The 22,668-nt window shown below is 40.5% G+C and overlaps 1 protein-coding gene across 1 annotated transcript in view; it reads left to right on the top strand.

Moving 5' to 3' along the window:
• The window catches only part of NBN (nibrin), a gene marked incomplete in the record, with an annotated part of 346,156 nt that overhangs the window by 200,587 nt on the left and 122,901 nt on the right, over positions 1–22,668 (top strand). Inside the window, 2 exon segments of the mRNA XM_053715908.1 lie at positions 20,192–20,330; positions 21,849–22,121. Of these exon segments, the coding sequence (XP_053571883.1) occupies positions 20,192–20,330; positions 21,849–22,121 (412 nt within the window).

Raw genomic sequence — 22,668 nt, 5'->3', positions numbered from 1 at the left:
CAAGGCTCCCCCAGATAATATTAAAGTCCTGACGTAGTAAAGTCATAGAATTTTTTTTCTTTTCTGTGTTTGTTTTTTTCCTTTTATATATGATTCTTTGCAAAGGTAAAAGGGGGAAGGGCAGTTTCCCATCACAGACGAAGTGTGTAATCAGGGTTTTTTTTAAAAGAAAATTAGTATTAATATCCATGAGAGAGGGGGGGAAGAGGAGGGGTAAGGGTGAAGCCCCTACTTTTTTTTGTTTTTGTTTTTCCCTTCTCTTTTTTTTTTTTTTTTTTTTTTTTTATTATTATTTAGTTAATAAATATGGCTGATAATATAAGTTATATGAATATAATTTCATGGAATATAGGTGGCTTTAATTTCCCGGTGAAGAGGAAAACAGTATTATCACATCTTAAAAAGCTGGATTGTTCCATAGCATTCCTACAAGAAACTCACCTGAGTTTAAAAGAGTCAGCTAAATTAAAATTTTCTTGGGTGGGGGAGGTAGTGGCATCTCCAGGCGAAAATAAACGGAAAGGGGTAGTCATTCTCTTAGCGAAAAAAATCAAAACTCAAATATTACAAATTTTTACGGACCCAGATGGCCGCTATGTCTTATTGAAAGTTAAAATAGGTAATTCAGTTTACACACTTTGTAATGTATATGCACCAAATACCCTGTCTCCAAGCTTTTGGGATAATCTCCAATTGAGGATTTTACAATGTGCTGAGGGCTATGTGATTATGGGAGGAGATTTTAATATGGCCCCGCAATTTCCGCTTGATAGACAAAGGAAAAAATTACAGATAGTTAAAACTAAAAGAGATGCTATGGAGTCTAAAATTTTTAGGAAAATTATGTCCAATCTGGCTCTTAGAGATATATGGCGGGTGACGAATCCTGATGTACAGGAATATACATGTCTTTCAAAGGCACATCAATCCTTATCAAGGATTGATTTGTTTTTGGTAAACGATAAGGTGGTGAGTCTGAAAAATAAGGTCAACATATATCCTATTTCCATATCAGATCATGCCCCCATATCTCTTTCAATACCCGCTCCAATTCCTAGGCATGCTCCATCACGCTTTTGGTTTCCTAAATATTTGACAAATGATATAAAATTTAAAGATTTTCTTAGGAAAAAATTTGATGAATTTGTATCCTTTAATAGAGAATATATAAACAAACCATTAGTTTTTTGGGAAACAGCAAAAGCGGTGTTAAGAGGTGAAATCACTTCCTATGTAATAATATTAAGAAAGAAAACAAAAAAAAGAGAACAGGAGGTCTTAAAATTTCTTACCAATGCATATAATCAATATCTCTTAAATAAATCCCCCGAGAACTGGGATAATTATAATAGAGCAAAAAAAGAGAGGGATACATTATTAATTTATAAATCCACTCAAGATGAGATTAGGCAACAAGCCAAATTTTATAAATATGGGAATAAATCCGGTAAATTATTGGCAGCATTAGTTAAGAATGACAGGAGCTCTACAGTCATCGGGCATATACAAGATGAAGGAATAGTGGCTGCATCTTCTGAGGAGATACTTGAAGTATTTACTAAGTATTATAATAATCTATATGCATTCCATGAATCTAATCTACAGCATAGAGAAGAATTTTGGGGAAAAATTACAAATCCAGTTATCTCGCCCGAAGCAAGCTCTGATATAAATGCTCTGATAACGGATAGCGAAATAGATATAGCTATTAAAAAATTAGAAAATAATAAAGCTCCAGGCCCAGACGCTGTCCCCAATGAATTCTACAAGATCCTAGGCCCAAATATCTCTCCCTATCTTAAGAACTTATATAACTCTCTTTATAAGGAGAATAAACCAATTCCCTCTAGTTTTGCTGCCTCTTTAACAATGCTGATCCTGAAGCCAGGGAAGGACCCAACTAAAAAAGAATCCTACCGCCCCATAGCTTTATTAAACGCGGATTATAAACTGCTTACTACTTTGCTTGCTAATCGGCTGCAAAGAGTTTTACCGACTATAATACATGAAGATCAGGCTGGTTTCATGTTTAAAAGAAACTCGGCAGCCAAAATAAGAGAAATATTTCTGGTGATAGATTATTATAATAATAATAAGGAAGTCTCTAAACAACATATTAGTAAAGTGGAAGATTCAGCGCTCATTTCAATTGATGCCGAAAAGGCGTTTGATTCAATTCATTATGATCACTTAATTTTCTCTTTGATTAAGTTTGGATTTAGAGATAATTTTGTTAATTTCATACGTAATCTTTATGATTATCCTGTCACAAAAATAATAGTAAATAATAATCTTTCACCAGATATTCGTCTTAGAAGGGGCACTCGGCAAGGCTGCCCGTTATCACCTTTCTTATTTAACATTTCGATTGAACCTTTGGCGATAATGGTCCGTAATCAAATAGAGGGCATCAGGATAGGGAGGAAAGAAATGATAATTACTCTTTATGCCGATGATATACTTCTTTATGTATCTAATGTTAAGCAAAATATTACTAAACTCCTTTCAATCATAGAAGTATATGGGTCTTTCTCCAACATAGGTGTGTCCGGTCCACGGCGTCATCCTTACTTGTGGGATATTCTCTTCCCCAACAGGAAATGGCAAAGAGCCCAGCAAAGCTGGTCACATGATCCCTCCTAGGCTCCGCCTACCCCAGTCATTCTCTTTGCCGTTGTACAGGCAACATCTCCACGGAGATGGCTTAGAGTTTTTTAGTGTTTAACTGTAGTTTTTCATTATTCAATCAAGAGTTTGTTATTTTCAAATAGTGCTGGTACGTACTATTTACTCAGAAACAGAAAAGAGATGAAGAATTCTGTTTGTATGAGGAAAATGATTTTAGCAACCGTAACTAAAATCCATGGCTGTTCCACACAGGACTGTTGAGAGCAATTAACTTCAGTTGGGGGAACAGAGTGCAGTCTCTTACTGCTTGAGGTATGACACATTCTAACAAGACGATGTAATGCTGGAAGCTGTCATTTTCCCTATGGGATCCGGTAAGCCATGTTTATTACGATTGTAAATAAGGGCTTCACAAGGGCTTATTTAAACTGTAGACTTTTTCTGGGCTAAATCGATTGATTATTAACACATATTTAGCCTTGAGGAATCATTTTATCTGGGTATTTTGATATAATAATATCGGCAGGCACTGTTTTAGACACCTTATTCTTTAGGGGCTTTCCCAAAGCATAGGCAGAGTCTCATTTTCGCGCCGGTGTTGCGCACTTGTTTTTGAGAGGCATGGCATGCAGTCGCATGTGAGAGGAGCTCTGATACTTATAAAAGACTTCTGAAGGCGTCATTTGGTATCGTATTCCCCTTTGGGTTTGGTTGGGTCTCAGCAAAGCAGATACCAGGGACTGTAAAGGGGTTTAAAGCTTAAAACGGCTCCGGTTCCGTTATTTTAAGGGTTAAAGCTTCCAAAATTGGTGTGCAATATTTTCAAAGCTTTAAGACGCTGTGGTGAAAATTTGGTGAATTTTGAACAATTCCTTCATGTTTTTTCGCAATTGCAGTAATAAAGTGTGTTCAGTTTAAAATTTAAAGTGACAGTAACGGTTTTATTTTAAAACGTTTTTTGTACTTTCTGATCAAGTTTATGCCTGTTTAACATGTCTGAGCTACCAGATAGACTGTGTTCTGAATGTGGGGAAGCCAGAATTCCTATTCATTTAAATAAATGTGATTTATGTGATAATGACAATGATGCCCAAGATGATTCCTCAAGTGAGGGGAGTAAGCATGGTACTGCATCATTCCCTCCTTCGTCTACACGAGTCTTGCCCACTCAGGAGGCCCCTAGTACATCTAGCGCGCCAATACTCCTTACTATGCAACAATTAACGGCTGTAATGGATAATTCTGTCAAAAACATTTTAGCCAAAATGAACCCTTGTCAGCGTAAGCGTGGCTGCTCTGTTTTAGTTACTGAAGAGCATGACGACGCTGATATTAATATCTCTGAAGGGCCCCTAACCCAATCTGAGGGGGCCAGGGAGGTTTTGTCTGAGGGAGAAATTACTGATTTAGGGAACATTTCTCAGCAGGCTGAATCTGATGTGATTACATTTAAATTTAAATTGGAACATCTCCGCATTTTGCTTAAGGAGGTATTATCCACTCTGGATGATTGTGAAAATTTAGTCATCCCAGAGAAACTATGTAAAATGGACAAGTTCTTAGAGGTGCCGGGACTCCCAGAAGCTTTTCCTATACCCAAGCGGGTGGCGGACATTGTTAATAAAGAATGGGAAAGGCCCGGTATTCCTTTCGTCCCTCCCCCCATATTTAAAAAATTGTTTCCTATGGTCGACCCTAGAAAGGACTTATGGCAGTCAGTCCCCAAGGTCGAGGGAGCGGTTTCTACTTTAAACAAACGCACCACTATTCCCATAGAGGATAGTTGTGCTTTCAAAGATCCTATGGATAAAAAATTAGAAGGTTTGCTTAAAAAGATGTTTGTTCAGCAGGGTTACCTTCTACAACCCATTTCATGCATTGTCCCTGTCACTACTGCCGCATATTTCTGGTTTGATGAACTGCTTAAGGTGCTCGATAGTGACTCTCCTCCTTATGAGGAGATTATGGACAGAATCAATGCTCTCAAATTGGCTAATTCTTTCACTCTAGACGCCTCTTTGCAATTGGCTAAGTTAGCGGCTAAGAACTCTGGGTTTGCTATTGTGGCGCGCAGAGCGCTTTGGTTGAAATCTTGGTCGGCTGATGCGTCTTCCAAGAACAAGCTACTAAACATTCCTTTCAAGGGGAAAACGTTGTTTGGTCCTGACTTGAAAGAGATTATCTCTGATATCACTGGGGGTAAGGGCCACGCCCTTCCTCAGGATCGGCCTTTCAAGGCAAAAAATAGACCTAATTTTCGTCCCTTTCGTAAAAACGGACCAGCCCAAGGTGCTACGTCCTCTAAGCAAGAGGGTAATACTTCTCAGGCCAAGCCAGCTTGGAGACCAATGCAAGGCTGGAACAAGGGAAAGCAGGCCAAGAAACCTGCCACTGCTACCAAGACAGCATGAAATATTGGCCCCCGATCCGGGACCGGATCTGGTGGGGGGCAGACTCTCTCTCTTCGCTCAGGCTTGGGCAAGAGATGTTCTGGATCCTTGGGCGCTAGAAATAGTCTCCCAGGGTTATCTTCTGGAATTCAAGGGACTTCCCCCAAGGGGGAGGTTCCACAGGTCGCAGTTGTCTTCAGACCACATAAAAAGACAGGCGTTCTTACATTGTGTAGAAGACCTGTTAAAAATGGGAGTGATTCATCCTGTTCCATTAAGAGAACAAGGGATGGGGTTCTACTCCAATCTGTTCATAGTTCCCAAAAAAGAGGGAACGTTCAGACCAATCCTAGATCTCAAGATCTTAAACAAATTTCTCAAGGTCCCATCGTTCAAGATGGAAACCATTCGAACTATCCTTCCTTCCATCCAGGACGGTCAATTCATGACCACGGTGGATTTAAAGGATGCGTATCTACATATTCCTATCCACAAGGAACATCATCGGTTCCTAAGGTTTGCATTCCTGGACAAACATTACCAGTTCGTGGCGCTTCCTTTCGGATTAGCCACTGCTCCAAGGATTTTCACAAAGGTACTAGGGTCCCTTCTAGCGGTGCTAAGACCAAGGGGCATTGCAGTAGTACCTTACCTGGACGACATTCTGATTCAAGCGTCGTCCCTTCCTCAAGCAAAGGCTCACACGGACATTGTCCTGGCCTTTCTCAGATCTCACGGCTGGAAAGTGAACGTGGAAAAGAGTTCTCTATCCCCGTCAACAAGGGTTCCCTTCTTGGGAACAATTATAGACTCCTTAGAAATGAGGATCTTTCTAACAGAGGCCAGAAAAACAAAGCTTCTGGACTCTTGTCGGATACTTCATTCCGTTCCTCTTCCTTCCATAGCTCAGTGCATGGAAGTGATCGGGTTGATGGTGGCGGCGATGGACATAGTTCCTTTTGCGCGCATTCATCTAAGACCATTACAACTGTGCATGCTCAGTCAGTGGAATGGGGACTATACAGACTTGTCTCCGAAGATACAAGTAAATCAGAGGACCAGAGACTCACTCCGTTGGTGGCTGTCCCTGGACAATCTGTCTCAAGGGATGATGTTCCACAGACCAGAGTGGGTCATTGTCACGACCGACGCCAGTCTGATAGGCTGGGGCGCGGTCTGGGGATCCCTGAAAGCTCAGGGTCTTTGGTCTCGGGAAGAATCTCTTCTACCGATAAATATTCTGGAACTGAGAGCGATATTCAATGCGCTCCAGGCCTGGCCCCAGCTTGCGAGGACCAGGTTCATTCGGTTTCAATCAGACAACATGACGACTGTTGCGTACATCAACCATCAGGGGGGAACAAGGAGTTCCCTAGCGATGGAAGAAGTAACCAAAATTATTCTTTGGGCGGAGTCTCACTCCTGCCACCTGTCTGCTATCCACATCCCAGGAGTGGAAAATTGGGAAGCGGATTTTCTGAGTCGTCAGACATTGCATCCGGGGGAGTGGGAACTCCATCCGGAAATCTTTGCCCAAGTCACTCACCTGTGGGGCATTCCAGACATGGATCTGATGGCCTCTCGTCAGAACTTCAAAGTTCCTTGCTACGGGGCCAGATCCAGGGATCCCAAGGCGGCTCTAGTGGATGCACTAGTAGCACCTTGGACCTTCAAACTAGCTTATGTGTTCCCGCCATTTCCTCTCATCCCCAGGCTGATAGCCAGGATCAAGCAGGAGAGGGCGTCGGTGATCTTGATAGCTCCTGCGTGGCCACGCAGGACTTGGTATGCAGATCTGGTGAATATGTCATCGGCTCCACCTTGGAAGCTACCTTTGAGACGAGACCTTCTTGTTCAGGGTCCGTTCGAACATCCGAATCTGGTTTCACTCCAGCTGACTGCGTGGAGATTGAACGCTTGATTTTATCGAAGCGAGGATTCTCAGATTCTGTGATCGATACTCTTGTTCAGGCCAGAAAGCCTGTGACTAGAAAGATTTACCACAAAATTTGGAAAAAATATATCTGTTGGTGTGAATCTAAAGGATTCCCTTGGGACAAGGTTAAGATTCCTAGGATTCTATCCTTCCTTCAAGAAGGATTGGAAAAAGGATTATCGGCAAGTTCCCTGAAGGGACAGATTTCTGCCTTGTCGGTATTACTTCACAAAAAGCTGGCAGCTGTGCCAGATGTTCAAGCCTTTGTTCAGGCTCTGGTTAGAATCAAGCCTGTTTACAAACCTTTGACTCCTCCTTGGAGTCTCAATTTAGTTCTTTCAGTTCTTCAGGGGGTTCCGTTTGAACCCTTACATTCCGTTGATATTAAGTTATTATCTTGGAAAGTTTTGTTTTTAGTTGCGATTTCTTCTGCTAGAAGAGTCTCAGAATTATCTGCTCTGCAGTGTTCTCCTCCTTATCTGGTGTTCCATGCAGATAAGGTGGTTTTACGTACTAAACCTGGTTTTCTTCCAAAAGTTGTTTCTAACAAAAACATTAACCAGGAGATTATCGTACCTTCTCTGTGTCCAAAACCAGTTTCAAAGAAGGAACGTTTGTTGCACAATTTGGATGTTGTTCGCGCTCTAAAATTCTATTTAGATGCTACAAAGGATTTTAGACAAACATCTTCCTTGTTTGTTGTTTATTCAGGTAAAAGGAGAGGTCAAAAAGCAACTTCTACCTCTCTCTCTTTTTGGATTAAAAGCATCATCAGATTGGCTTACGAGACTGCCGGACGGCAGCCTCCCGAAAGAATCACAGCTCATTCCACTAGGGCTGTGGCTTCCACATGGGCCTTCAAGAACGAGGCTTCTGTTGATCAGATATGTAGGGCAGCGACTTGGTCTTCACTGCACACTTTTACCAAATTTTACAAGTTTGATACTTTTGCTTCTTCTGAGGCTATTTTTGGGAGAAAGGTTTTGCAAGCCGTGGTGCCTTCCATTTAGGTGACCTGATTTGCTCCCTCCCTTCATCCGTGTCCTAAAGCTTTGGTATTGGTTCCCACAAGTAAGGATGACGCCGTGGACCGGACACACCTATGTTGGAGAAAACAGAATTTATGTTTACCTGATAAATTTCTTTCTCCAACGGTGTGTCCGGTCCACGGCCCGCCCTGGTTTTTTTAATCAGGTCTGATATTTTATTTTCTTTAACTACAGTCACCACGGTACCATATGGTTTCTCCTATGCAAATATTCCTCCTTAACGTCGGTCGAATGACTGGGGTAGGCGGAGCCTAGGAGGGATCATGTGACCAGCTTTGCTGGGCTCTTTGCCATTTCCTGTTGGGGAAGAGAATATCCCACAAGTAAGGATGACGCCGTGGACCGGACACACCGTTGGAGAAAGAAATTTATCAGGTAAACATAAATTCTGTTTTCTCTGGTTACAGGGTCAATATCTCAAAATCAGAGATTTTTTGGATCACGGAAAAAGGTAATGATAGGACTGACTTACCCTTTAAATTGGCATCCCATTGTTTCAAATACCTCGGAATAGTTATATCTAGACATCCCAAGACTTGGTATGATTTAAATATATCCCCTTTATTTGATAAGATAATAGAATCTTTGAAGAACTGGCAAGATTTTCCCTTATCTATCTCGGGACGCATAGCTTTATTCAAAATGATACTCTTGCCAAAGATTCTGTATGCCCTTCAAAATACTCCAGTGATGTTGAGAGGAAAGAATGTGAGAGATTTGAATACATCAATTCGAAGGTTCATATGGCAGGGCAAGAAATCTAGAATATCTTTTAAAAAGCTTTGCGCTGCTAGAAGATTTGGAGGTCTGGCGCTTCCTGACATCCGTTTCTATAATTTGACATTCCTAGCCAGGATAGTTTTGGACTGGTTAGTATGTGCAAATTATGTTACTAACAATATTCTTGAGCAGAATATAGTCTTCCCTTTTCTTCCAGTATCATTAATTCATTGTGAGTCTAGTAAATGTCCTAGGATAATCAAGCAAATGAAATCTATTTATGTTCCTATTTTAGCCAGGCAGAAAATTATTAGCTTACTAGGGCTTAAATTTAATATCTCTAGATATCAAACGATCCTGGGAAATCCAGAATTTCAAGAGGGCTCCCAATCAAAAGTCTTTCAGATCTGGAGGGACCTAGGGCTTAGTAGGATTGTCCAGCTATTGGATGTTGAGAATTCCACAATCAAGACATTTAGTAATTTAAAGCAAGAATTTAACCTAGACAATAAAGATTTCTATGCCTATTTACAAATTAGACATTATGCTAATAGACTTATGAAAAATTTTGAGCTGAACTGGAGTTGGGGAGAAGTCGAGAACTGGATTACCATGGCCAAAAACGGGCTCTTTTCAATTTCTGTAGGTTATCAAATAATACTCTCTAGATCAAATGACCTTAATTTAAGAGAAATATCTCAACAATGGGGCAAATTAACTCCGGGGATAGAGATAAGTATCTCACATATAAAAAGATCACTAGATCTGGTAGCCCAAAGTACACTATCCTCTACTTGGATTGAATCTCATGTGAAGCTCTTACACAGAAGTTACTATACTCCAGAGAAAGGGCATAAGTGGGGTAACCTATCATTTAAGGCTTGCCCTAAATGTTCCTATTTAGGGGCTAATTTGGTTCATATGATTTGGAATTGCCCTAGGATAAATCAGATCTGGCAGAAGGTGGCGTTCTGGGTCTCTAAGTCTCTGAAACTCCCTATTGGGACTCTCAATATAAGACAAATAGTATGTCTGTGGGACGATGAGCAATACCCACAACATAGGAAGATAATTAATGCAATCATTTTGGCAGTTAGAAGTCTAATATTCAGAAAATGGAAGATAAAGGATGTCCCTAGTTTAGTAGAAGTAAAAAATTATCTGAAAAAACAATATATACTTGAACAATATAATGTTGATTTGAATAGCGACCAGGATATTCGGGGTTTTTTTAATAAATGGTCTTTATTTATTAAAAGCTTCCCAGTCAATGAGAGAGAACACCTTATCTTCCCCTTCAGAAACACAGAGATAATTTTACTAGGGATTTGGTAACCAGATTGTTTAGACAGGAGGTTTTTTTTTTTTGTTTTTTTGTTTTTTTTCTCTCTCTCTTTCCTCTCCTTTCTTCCCCCTCTCTCCCCTTGATAGAGCATAGGTGTAAGATAGAGGCCTAAACCAGGGGCCTATATGTAATATTGTTGTATTATGACTGAGGGATAAAACTGTGAAATAATATATAGGCAGATTAAAATCCCAACTCTGAAGTACAGGTATATAGAACATTTCCATAGTTTGATGGTTATTGATGATCTTAATTTTAATTTAATTTGTTGACGTGATTATTCTGCAAGTTTAAGTTAACTTTTATTACGGAAAAGTATTTTTTTTTCTCTTTTATGGTGCGCCCTGCGAGGTGCGAAATTGTGATGCTATGTTATGTATGTACTCTCAGTTGGATATAAATAAAAAGATAAAAAAAAAAAAAAAGTATTCCATAAAATTGGATATGCATTGAATATTCGCTATTCCTTTACATCTTATTAACAGAAAAATGTATTACATAAGATGTTGAGAGTCCACGAGCCATCACATGCAGAATTATAAAGTCCAGTCTATTAAGAGGAGGCAAAACTCCCCACTTAACAGCTTTCATCACTCCCGTTTTTCTATGATTTATTAGTTAATTTTTTGCCTCCAGCAAGGAGTGATGGTAAAACTTGAAGTGCTGATCTTAACATTGCTTGAAAGGGGTTCTCTAACCAATCATAGAACTATCATCATTCTCCTCAGAGAACCTACAAACAGGACAGAGGAGTGGACAGGTGTTCAGTCAGGCAGTGAAAATCTTCTCCCAGTGTGGAGATGCCACCAGCTTCCCAGGCATGCCCACCAATCCCCTGGTCTACAGTTTGCTGCTCCTTTCAGGTCATTGGCACTGTGCTTGCACTGCCTCAGATGGGCCCATCTACTGAAAGCAGCACCCAGTTTTTCTGCTATCCTTCTAGGGACAACAGTATTACATTGTGCCAAATTAGTCCCCTAGGGGATTAATCCCTTTGTGCCTCTTGTACTGTATTTCAATTCTATTCTAGATACTTGCTAACCTTTCTATATTTAATTAATATGGAGCAAACTGGTACAGCTCATTTCTCAGGTCATCATGCCATTCCTTTAGAAATGCAATATACTAATAATTTAACCACTTCTCAACACTTTTTATGCCACTCATGCAATGTGTTAGTCTAATGCTAGACAGGGTTATGCAGCCTTGCGCATGCAGCAGAGTGCTCAGGGATTTACTACCCACCAAGGTTATCCCCATGACAGCTCTACTGACTCTGCAATTTCAAAATTGATGGCTGACCCATCTAAGTACCCTATACTTTCCAGGAGTCCAGTTGAATCCGAATCCTCCTCTGTAGAGGATGATTATTCAGAAACCCAGCGCCGCACCAGATTTGCGGCACCAGATTTATTTGTGTAATATTGCAACACAAAGAGCTGCCACCAAGCAGCAGCTAGCTCCCAGTAGTGCATAGCTGCATCTGAACCTATCTTGGTGTGCTTTTCAACGGATAACAAGAGAAGAAAGCAAATTAGAAAATATAAGTAAATTGGATTGTTGTTTAAAATTAAATGCTCTGTCTGAATTTATGAAAGAAAATTTTGGATTTCCTTTCCCTTTATTGAGAAAAGTGCTGCGATGACTGTTCTACCAATAAGAGACTTATGACTCAAGTCATGGTGTGATGATATGGTATTTAAAAGCATGTTTTTTTTTCTCTTCCTTTCCTGTGAAATATTTTGTTGGGACCTGGACTCAATGCTATTATTGCAACTGTCACTTTAGGTAAAGACGCTTTCCTGCCACATGGCAAAAAATCTAAGGGCAGGGTTAAGTCTGCTGGACGTTTTTACTCCTTTCAATCTTCCAAGATGCAAAGATCCTCCTCACTGTCTCAGAAGTCATACACCTCCAAGTCCACATTGAAGTCTGGTTCCTCTTTGTCTTAGTCCAAACAGATACAAAGCATGCCCCCTCATCCAAATCTGTATGAAGGTGCGGACCCCTATTCAATCACAGTTCTGGTGGGGGCCAGAACCTTTTTTAGGAGGCTTGGGAAAAGTAATTTCAGGATCCTTGGTTACTGGACATAATTCCCAAAGGGCTTTCAGTCTCGCCCTACTTGATGGAGATTGCTCCCGTCTTAGGCCTGAGCTTTCATGGCATGTGTAATATACTTAAAAGCTATGGGAATGATTACTCAGGTCCCCTTAAAGGAATCAGGAGTTCTATTCCAAACTTTTCATTATCCCAAAGAAAGTACAGACTTTCAGGCCCATTTTGGATCTCAAAACTCTGAACAATTTTCTGAAAGTTCCAACTTTCCAAATGGAGACAATGTGCTCTATACTTCCTGTAGTGCAGGAGGGTCAATTTATATCTGCCATAGACTTAAAAGATACCTATTTGCATATCCCTGTTCACATGGATCAGACAGGATTCCTCTGATTTGCTTTCCTAAACAGGCATTATCAATTTGTGGATTTTCCCTTTGGGCTAGCAATGGCACCAAGAATCTTCACAAAGGTTTTTGGAGCTTTTTTGTCAGTAGTGAGAGCCCATGGGATTGCAGTAGTTCCTTACCTAGATGACATTCTGGTACAGGCTACTTCTCTACAGATGGCTCAGGAACATACTAACAGTTTCTTTGTATTCATGTTTGGAAATCAACCTCTTGAAGAGCTCTTCTCCAACAATCTTATCTTCCTACAGTGCTTCAATGCATGGAAGTAGTAGGTCTCATGGTAGCGGATTCAGATGCGGTACCTTTTACCAGATTCCATGTATGTCCTTTGCAACTGAGATTGTTGCAACAGTTGAAAGGAGATAAGAACAAACTGTTCCAGATCTCCAACTTGGGTGGTAATCATCACAAAGTCCAGCCTATTAGGTTGCAGCGCAGTCTGGGGTTCCCGTAAAGAGTGCAGCGAGGCTAGGTTACCAGTAAACATGTTGGGATTTTGCACAGCAGTCATTTTGAGGTTTCAATCAGAAAGTGACATACATCAATCACCAAGGCAGTACTCTAAGCACCTTAGTGATGAAAGAAGTAACCTGCATTCTGACTTGGGCAGAATGCCATCATTGCATGGTGTCAGCATTCCGTAGCCCAGGTGTGGACAACTGGGAAACAAACGTCTTCAACCCAAATAATGTTTTTTTAATCAGTAGGTATTCAACCAGATTGTAAATCATTGGGGCAGACCAGGCACCCATAGCCTCTTGCTTTAATCACAAGATACCCCAGTATTGTGCAAGATCTAGAGATCCACAAGTGACTCTAATAGATGCCCTAGTGATTCTATGTTAGTTCAATCTGATTTATATCTTTCCTCCCTTTGTGTTACTATCCAGGATAATATCCAGGATAAAACAGGAAAGGGCCCTTTGTGATTCAGATTGCTCCAGCATGGCCTTGCAGGACTTGGTATCCAAATTTAATACAAATGTCGTCCAGTCACCCTTGGCATCTTCCTCTCAGGAAGTACCTTCTCTCTCAAGGTCCCTTCTATCAAGATTTCAAATCTCTCAATCTGACATCATGGCGATTGAACTTCTAATTTTGTCTCAAAGAGGTTTTTCTGATCAAGTGATAGAAACATTGATTCAGGTCAGAATGCTGTTACAGGGCACATTTATTACAAGGTCTGCATAACATTTCTTTCCTGGTGTGAGTTTAGGTAATATCGTTGGAACACTTAGAATTCCTCGTATTTTACAATTTTTGCAGGATGGTCTGGATAAGGGCTTATCAGCCAGTTTCCTTTCAAGACTTTTTGACATTCAAACCTTAATTCTAGCTTTGGTCAGGATAAGAACACACACTGGGGGATTTCTTGTGTTCTCTGGGAAATCTACTATCCAGTAATTCACATGTTGTGGAGTGCTATCCATGTACATACTTTTTACTGCTGGTTTCCAGTTAGTAAGTTGTCCAGGATAAGAACACGCCTGCTTCTCCTCCGTATATAATTAAGCTGGATTTACAAGTTCTTCAGGCTCAGACATTTGAACCTATGCATGGTTTGGACATTCAACTGTGGTCTTGGAAAATTATTTTTCTCTTGGCCATTTCCTCAGCCAGAAGAGTATCTTAGCTTTATGTTCTCTTGTGTAATTCCCCTTACCTGATTTTTCATCAGTATAGGGCAGTTTTGAGAACCAACTACTCATTCCTTCCTAATGTTGTGTCTTTGGATAACATGAATCAGGAAATTGTGGTTGCATCTCTATGTCTAGCTCCTAAAATGCTAAAGAGAGATTGTTTCATAACATTTTATCTTCAAGCCACAAAATAATTTATAAATTATTTCTTGTTTATCCATTACAGTAATTACCTTGGCAGCTTGGCTTAAAACTTTGATTTGCAAGGCATACTTTTAGCAGAAAGAATGGCACCACTTGGGCTTTCAGGAATGAAGATTCCAGTGAACTGATTTGTAAGGCTACTTGGTTATCTTTGCATACTTTTACCAAATTTGACCATTTTGACACATTTTCCTCTTCTGAGTCATCTTTTGGCAGGAAAGTTCTGCAGGCCACGGTGCCTTTATTTGTCTTAACGTTTTTTCCCGTCTTATTTCATGGTTGTCTTGTGGACTTCACTGCTTGTGTATAGGATCCTACATGTGATGGCTTGTGGACTCACACCATCTTATGAAAGAAAACAATGTATGCTTTCCTTGATAAATTAATTTCCTTCCTAAGATAGGGAGAGTCCATAGCTTCATTGCTTACTGTTGGGAAATACAACACCTGGCCACCAGGAGGAGGCAAAGACACGCCAGCCAAAGGCTTAAATATCCCTCCCACTTCCTCATTACCCCAGTCATTCTTTGCCTTTCGTCACGTTATGAGGTGGAAGAGAAGTGTCAGAAGATTCGGAGAGTCCTAAAAAAGGGTATCTGCCCTTCTAGATAGGACTGGAGTTTTAAGTAGTCATGTCAACCTCTCAGTGAGAGTATTGATGAAAGTTAGAGTCTGGAGATGCAGGGAAATTTTTTCTGCGAAACCATCCAGACTACTGCTAACAGCTCCTAAGCAATCAATGTGGACAAGTTTCACTGCCTGCTTTCACTCACTCAAGTCCATGTCAGGAGCACTGCTATAAGACTGTCACACTTGAGAGGCTGTGTTCCGGTCCCCACATGGATCCTGGAGGTAAGATTGTTTATATTTTTACACAAAAAACGCTATAACAGGGTCACAGTGTGGCTCCTTTATACCTTGATTGGAACCAGGGTTAATATCCTCTGAAGGGGGTTTATTTAACAGTTGGGGTTAATTAATCAGTCTATTAATTATTTACATGCTGCTGTGTGTGATTTGTTTTCCTGGTCTGATAGACTGTGTGTTTTTGGCTGGAACAAACAGGTTTCACTTTTAAGTTTCACTTTTGTTTTTGAAAGTGTTGCACAGCTCCTATTACTTGCTATACTTATAATAAAAGGGGAAGTACTGTCTTGCACTCAATGTGACTGGGTGTGATGTATGTTCATTTCCTCCATTCTGGCTGAGACTTGAACCTGAGGAGAGCATTTCCTCTGTTAACTGTCTGGGTCTAGGAGGTGGTGAGTGCCCCAGCCATTGGGAGTATAAAGGTGCAGTTTTCTATAATAAAAAACGTTTTTATTTGTGTCCTCCTGTGGGTATAACCGGAGCTATGGAGGACTCGGACATGTTAGAAGGTACTACTTCTGTACTAAATCATACCTGTTTATATGTTCCACATCACTTAACACCGTTATAAAGTCTAAGAAGGGAGACAAGCCTGCTAAGGCTCTTTGTCTCTCTGAGCCGTCTACCTCTCAGGACTCGGTGTCCCGTGAGATTACTACTCTTGCTACATTATCAACTCCACATGCAGTTCCCCGTAGCACATCTAATCCTTCCATCTGGAGGGGGCCTTCTTCCTGCGGACTTTGCCGCGCAGTTACAAATGGCGGTGTCTGTGGCCCTCAGTGCATTACCTCACTCTAACAAACGCAAGAGAGGGGTTTAAAAATAGCTCTCCTGACCCGGAGTCATCTAAATATTTATCGGATTTAGCTATTATGTCCCAGTTATCCGATAATGAGTTAACCTCTGTAGCTTCAGAGGATGAACTTTCTGTGTCTGAGTTTTTAGCATCTAAGCCGCAGAGGAACGTCCTTTAGATTTATAATTGAGTATGTGCGTTTTTTTATTAAAGGAGGTTCTGTCTACGTTAGACGTTCCAGAGGCCGTGCTGCCTAAATAACCAATGATACCTAAATTAGACAGAGTTTACGAAGACAGGAAAGTTCCTTTGACTTTTCCTGTACCGGTTAAGATGGTGAACATTATTAAGAACGAATGGGAAAGAATTGGTTCTTCCTTTCCCCCTTATCTACTTTTAAAAAGTTGGTCCCGAACTCTCAACTGGATTTGTGGGGCTCCATTCCTAAGGTGGATAGTGCTATCTCTACGCTTGTTAAACGTACTACTATACCTCTTGAGGATAGTTATTCGTTCATAGAGCCGATAGATTAGAAAATGGAAACCTTTTTGAGAGAGATATTTCAACATACAGGATTTTTGTTTCAACCGGTGGCTGCAGTTGTCGCGGTTCCCGGAGCGGCTACCTACTGGAACTCATTGAGGTGGAGTCTCCCCTCGAGGATATTCAAGACAGATTTAGAGCTCTGAGAATTGCTAATTCTTTTATTTGGGATTCGAACATGCAAATTATTCGCCTAAATGCAAAAGCCCTCTTTCTTTGCAGTCCTAGCCTGCCGGGCGCTCTGGTTGAAGTCTTGGTCTGTGGATAAGACTTCTAAGTCCAGACTCCTTTCTCTTCCCTTCAAGGAAAAGATTTTATTTGGTCCAGGCAATCTCATCCGCCAAGGGGCAGATTCCTTCTGCTTAATCTGTCTACCAGACCAGAAAAGAGGGATGCCTTTCTAGGGTGCGTTCGGGATCAATCCTACTTAGGAGGAGTTGTCCCAGCACCTATCAAAGAAAGAGGTTTGGGGTTTTAGTCCAACCTTTTTGTGGTCCCACACAAGGATGGAACTTTCCGCCCAATTCTGGACCTAAAGTGCTTAAACAATTACAAGATGGGGACGATAAGGTCCATCCTTCCTTTAATTCTGGAAAGCCAGTTTATGACCACTATAGATCTTACCTTCATGTTCCAATCCACAGGGAACACTTTCATTTCCTGAGGATTGCATTCCTGGACCAGCACTTCCAGTTCATTGCCCTCCCATTCGGCATGTCTTGCCCTCTGGACCTTCTTGAGTCACTCTGTGGCTCAGTGTACGGAGGTGATTGGTCTCATGGTGTCCTGCATGGACATCATTCCTTTTGCCAGGTTCCGTCTCAGACCTTTACAACGGTGCATGCTGAGGCAGTGGAACGGCGATCATTCAGATCTGTCTCAACAGATTGCATTACACAGCCGGTCGAGAGAATCGCTCTCTTGGTGGCTCTGTCCAGATCATCTGTCCCGAGGGACCTGCTTCTTAAGACCATCCTGGGAGATTGTGACTACGGATGCATGCCTATGCGGATGGGGAGCTGTTTGGGGTGCCAGGAGTCCTCCCTCCTAATCAATATTTTGTAACTACGGGCTATCTTCAAGGCCTTGAAAGCTTGGCCACTTCTGGGTTCATCCCAGTTTATCAGATTCCAATCAGACAATATAACCTCGGTGGCTTACATCAACCATCAGGGGGGAAGGAGAAGTTCCTTGGCGATAAAGGAAGTATCTCTGATTCTGGAGTGGGTGGAGGCCCACAGCTGTTCGCTGTCAGCGATCCACATTCCGGGTGTGGACAACTGGGAGCCGGATTTTCTCAGCAAGCAATCCTTCCATCCAGGGGAATGATCTCTCCATTCCGAGATGTTTGCAGAGACACCGGAGATAGATCTCATGGCGTCCTGTCTCAATACCAAGCTACCCAGGTACGGGTCGAGGTCGAGGGATCCCCATGCGGATCTAATAGATGCACTAGCAGTGCCCTGGAGGTTCAAACTCATATATCTTTTTCCTCTATTACCGCTTCTTCCTCGAGTGGTGACCCGCATCAAGCAGGAGTGGTTATCAGTAATCCTGATTACTCCATTGTGGCCGCGAAGGATGTGGTCTGCGGATCTAATGGGATGTCCTCATCTCCTCTGTGGATGTTACCTTGTCGCAGAGACCTGCTGATACAAGGTCCATTTGGTCATCAAAATCTAGATTCTCTTCAGTTGACTGCGTGGAGATTGAAAGCTTAGTCTTAGCCAAGAGAGGTTTCTCTGAGAGTGTCATTGATACCCTGATTCAAGCTCGTAAACCAGTTACTCGGCGTATCTACCACAAGGTGTGGAAGATCTACTTATTCTGGTGTGAAATGCTTGGTTTTTCCTGGCACAGAGTTAAGGTTTCCAGGATCTTATCTTTTCTCTAGGATGGGCTGGAGAAGGGCCTTTCTGCTAGTTCCCTGAGGGGACAGATTTCGTCCCTGTCGGTTTTATTGCACAAGAGCCTGGCTGAGCTTCCAGACGTGCAGTCCTTTGTTAAGGCTCTGATTAAGATCAGATCTGTGTTTAGATCTGGGGCTCCTCCTTGGAGCCTAAATCTTGTTCTTCGGGTTTTGCAACAGGTTCCGTTTGAGCCTCTGCATTCCATTGACATTAAATTGTTATCTTGGAAGGTTCTCTTTTTTATTGGCTATTGCCTCTGCGCGCAGAGTTTCTGAGATCTCTGTTTTGCAATGTGAGCCCCCTTATCTGATTTTTCATGCAGATAAGGCAGTTTTACGTACTAAATTAGGTTTTCTTCCTAAGGTTGTGTCAAATCGCAACATTAATCAGGAGATTGTGGTTCCTTCCTTGTGTCCTAATCCATCTTCATGGAAGGAACGCTTACTTCACAATTTGGATGTGGTTTGTGTCTTAAAGTTCTATCCAGGCTACTAAGGAGTTTAGACAATCTTCCTCTTTGTTTGTTGTCTATTCGGGGAAGCGTAAGGGGCAGAAGGCTACTTCTACTTCCCTATCTTTTTAGTTAAGGAGTGTCATCCGCTTAGATGAAAGCGGGACATTGTCCTCCTGAGAGGATAACGTTTCATTCCACTAGAGCAGTGGCTTTCTCTTGGGCCTTTAAGAACAAGGACTCTATGGATCATCCCGTTATTCATTCAGTGTCCTCTGGAGCTTAGGTATTGTTTTCCCAACAGTAAGGAATGAAGCCGTGGACTCTCCCTATTTTAGGAAGAAAAACATAATTTATGCTTACCAGATTAATTCCTTTCCTTCCGGATAGGGAGAGTCCACGGCCCCTGTCTGTTTTTTCTTGTCTATGGGTGGTCCCCTATTATTTATTTTCTTATTCTGGCACCATTTATACCCTAATTTTTCTCCTACTTTTCCTTGTTCCCTCGGCAGAGTGACTGGGGTAATGAGGAAGTGGGAGGGATATTTAAGCCTTTGACTGGGGTGTCTTTGCCTCCTCCTGGTGGCCAGGTGTTATATTTCCCAACAGTAAGGAATGAAGCCGTGGACTCTCCCTATCCGGAAGGAAAGGAATTTATATGGTAAGCATAAATTATGTTTTGTTTCATGATGGTTTGAGTCAGTGAGACAGCAGTACCAGTTTGCACTTCACTTACCCAATTTCTCCTTTCTCTTGGCCATGTTTATAACTAAGGGATCATGGGAAAGTGGGAGGAATTAAAAGCTCTGTTATGCGGGTTGTACTGGACTTTAATCCAACATGTGATAGCTTTTGGACTCTCACCATCATAAAATAATTTATCACGTAAATTTCGTTTTTACAAAGAATTCCAAATGACAGGAAGAAATGAATACAGCATACCAGATACATTAGCATAAATCTAAACTGAAATCTACAGCTAAAAGTCAATATTTAATGAAATACACAAAGTTTGAACTAATTTGTTATGATTAATTCGGTCATTTTCATTTAACAGCTTTATGTACAGTATATGTTGATAGTATTCACATATTGGGTTGCTAAAGAATCCAACTGGTTCTATTAAAGAAATATAGAATAGAAATTTGGAGTTTGAAAACAGATAAGAATCACTTTGCATTATTAGCTTTTTGTTGGAAAAAAGTTTAATTATTGTTTTGACATTTCTTTTAATCCTAGAGACTTCCAGAAAGAATGTTATAGCAGGTGCTACACTGTCACAAAGTATGGCAGTTGATGAAACTATATTACCTGCACCCACACTTAATATCACAGCATATGTTGCTAATACTGAGCTTCAAGACCAGACCAATACTTGGTAAGTTCTATTGTATTAATGTCTATAGTTCTTTATTAAACACAAAGTTAAAAGGTTACAAGGGTCATAATTAAACTTTTATGTGTGTAAATTAAAAACATATTTAACTTTTATTATTAAATTTACTTTCTTTAGGTATCCATTGTAAAAATGTAGCTCCTTTCCATGAGAGCATAGCTAGATAGGCACAGGAGCAAGCATGTGTCTTCAGCCCTATATGACGGCAGTGTTTGCAATAATGTATAAGTTTATAACATACTGTAGAACAGTGTTACAGACATTGTTGCAAGCACTGCTATCATACACAGGATTCTGAACCTGCTTAGATAGGTATGATCTTATGAAAAGGACTAGTTTTCAACAAAAGAAGCCAAAAGAATTATCTATATTTGGTAATAGAAGTAAATTGGAAAGTTTTTTTTTCTTTCTTCATTTAAATACGAATAATTAACTTTTAATTTTTTTGGGACTTCCATAAAATTGAGGATTTTCATGAGAAGCCAAGTTCTCATGATTGTAAGTTTTACAGAGCAGAGCTCTCCTCATTAGTAGTTTCATTGTCAAATCCAATTTTGTTGTGTTTTTTTTACCCAATAATCATATATTCAGCACTGGAGAATAGTATGGTGCTTTACAAATAAATAACAAAAATGCAAGCTGGTGAGCTGGACATGTTGGTTTTATAAACATGAGACCCGTCATTTGTCTTTTTTTCAAATCAGTGAAGAATAGTTAATCCACTTGACACCAAATTTAGAGATCTAAAACCCCATACCAGAAATAGCGCAGTAGTCTAAAGATATAGTTAGACTAATCTTTAAGTAGTAGTTTTGAAGTTACAGTGTGTATCATTAATACGAAGTGGTTTACAGCAATCAAGACATGAATAGTGAATGAAAGGTGTACATGAGGAATAATTGACTTTTCACAGGACACACAGTAAACAAAAATAAGAATATTGTGTAAGAAAAATGTAAAATGAATAACAGTAAGCTGTGATATGACAATCTGATGTAGCTCTAGAGCAGTGGTCTTAAAGTACCGGCCCTGAGTCCATATGCGGCCCTCAAGATAGTTTAATCTGGCCCTCCTTTATTTATTAGGTAAATTATTCATTTGGCCCATACATTTTTTTAGGGTTCTAAGAGGTGTAGCAAGTTAATGTTCTATATGGGCCTTCACAAGATAAATATAAGCCTACACTTTTTATTCAGTTCCAGAATGATCACTTCACTTGGCACTCACATGATGAATATACAATGTGTATGTCTATTGTGGACTATAGTGCCTACCGTGCACTACTACTTGAGTAACTTCCAGTTTCTAGTATATCCAGTTCCAGAGCACTCAATCCATTAGAAGAACACTTGACCAGTGGCCCCTGGATACTATGAGCTTGATACTCCTGCTCTAGAGTATTATAATTGACTAGATGATTGGTTTGTAAATGCTTGGGGTGTTTTGTGGATAACATGACACAAACTAAATATACAATTTATCACAAGTGTTGTTTTGCAGGATGGATATAAGTGGAGCTCGAGAAGTAAAGGAAACACCCAAAACAGAGGGTAGAAGTAATTATCAGTCATCTAAAGCTCAGCTGGAAAAGGATACTGGTGGTGGGGATGAGGACATTAGATGTGCTTTGTTTCAAGATGTAGCCACAACAGAGAAGAAAAATGTACAACTCTCACAAATAAACAAGTCTGCCAAGAACACGGAGAAGGATTCACAAACAACACATTCATCTAATAAAATTAAGAATTACTTCCAGCCATTAAGCAAGAAAAGGTACGCACGATACAGAAGAAAATGTCAATTACTTTATCTAAACAATTTTAGAAATAAGTTACCTGTTTTATGGGGGTTCATTGCAGGAATAGGTACAATGTCTTCCCAAATTTAATAGGTACCATGCATATATCAATAATGGCAACAATACTTATCTTTCACAGTAGCCACTCATCTCTCTAAATTATGATAAACTTCAAATCCTTTGGGGTGCAAGTACAAAAAAGATGTTTTAGTTACCAAATGTAACAATAGTAGTGCAAGCATACAGAACATATGTGTTTAGGTACTTGTATCCAATCCAGCTGCTTGAATCCTTCAAACTTCACATGCAGCAAAATAAATGTGGGGCACACATCTCAAAATGGAAGAAAACTCACATGAAAAGTAGATGTATTCTCTGCTAAACTAATACAGTGCAGCTGCATTCCTCTGCCTTGTGTTCTGAGGTTTTTGAAGTGCCATTCAGTGTACAATCATTTCTTTCATGTAATTAACAAGAGTCCATGAGCTAGTGACGTATGGGATATACATTCCTACCAGGAGG

The sequence above is a fragment of the Bombina bombina genome, chromosome 5, assembly GCF_027579735.1.
Source record: "Bombina bombina isolate aBomBom1 chromosome 5, aBomBom1.pri, whole genome shotgun sequence".
Classification (NCBI taxonomy): domain Eukaryota; kingdom Metazoa; phylum Chordata; class Amphibia; order Anura; family Bombinatoridae; genus Bombina; species Bombina bombina.
Note: the sequence above shows the minus strand (reverse complement) of the source record. Positions and strands in the feature narration are given on the sequence as shown.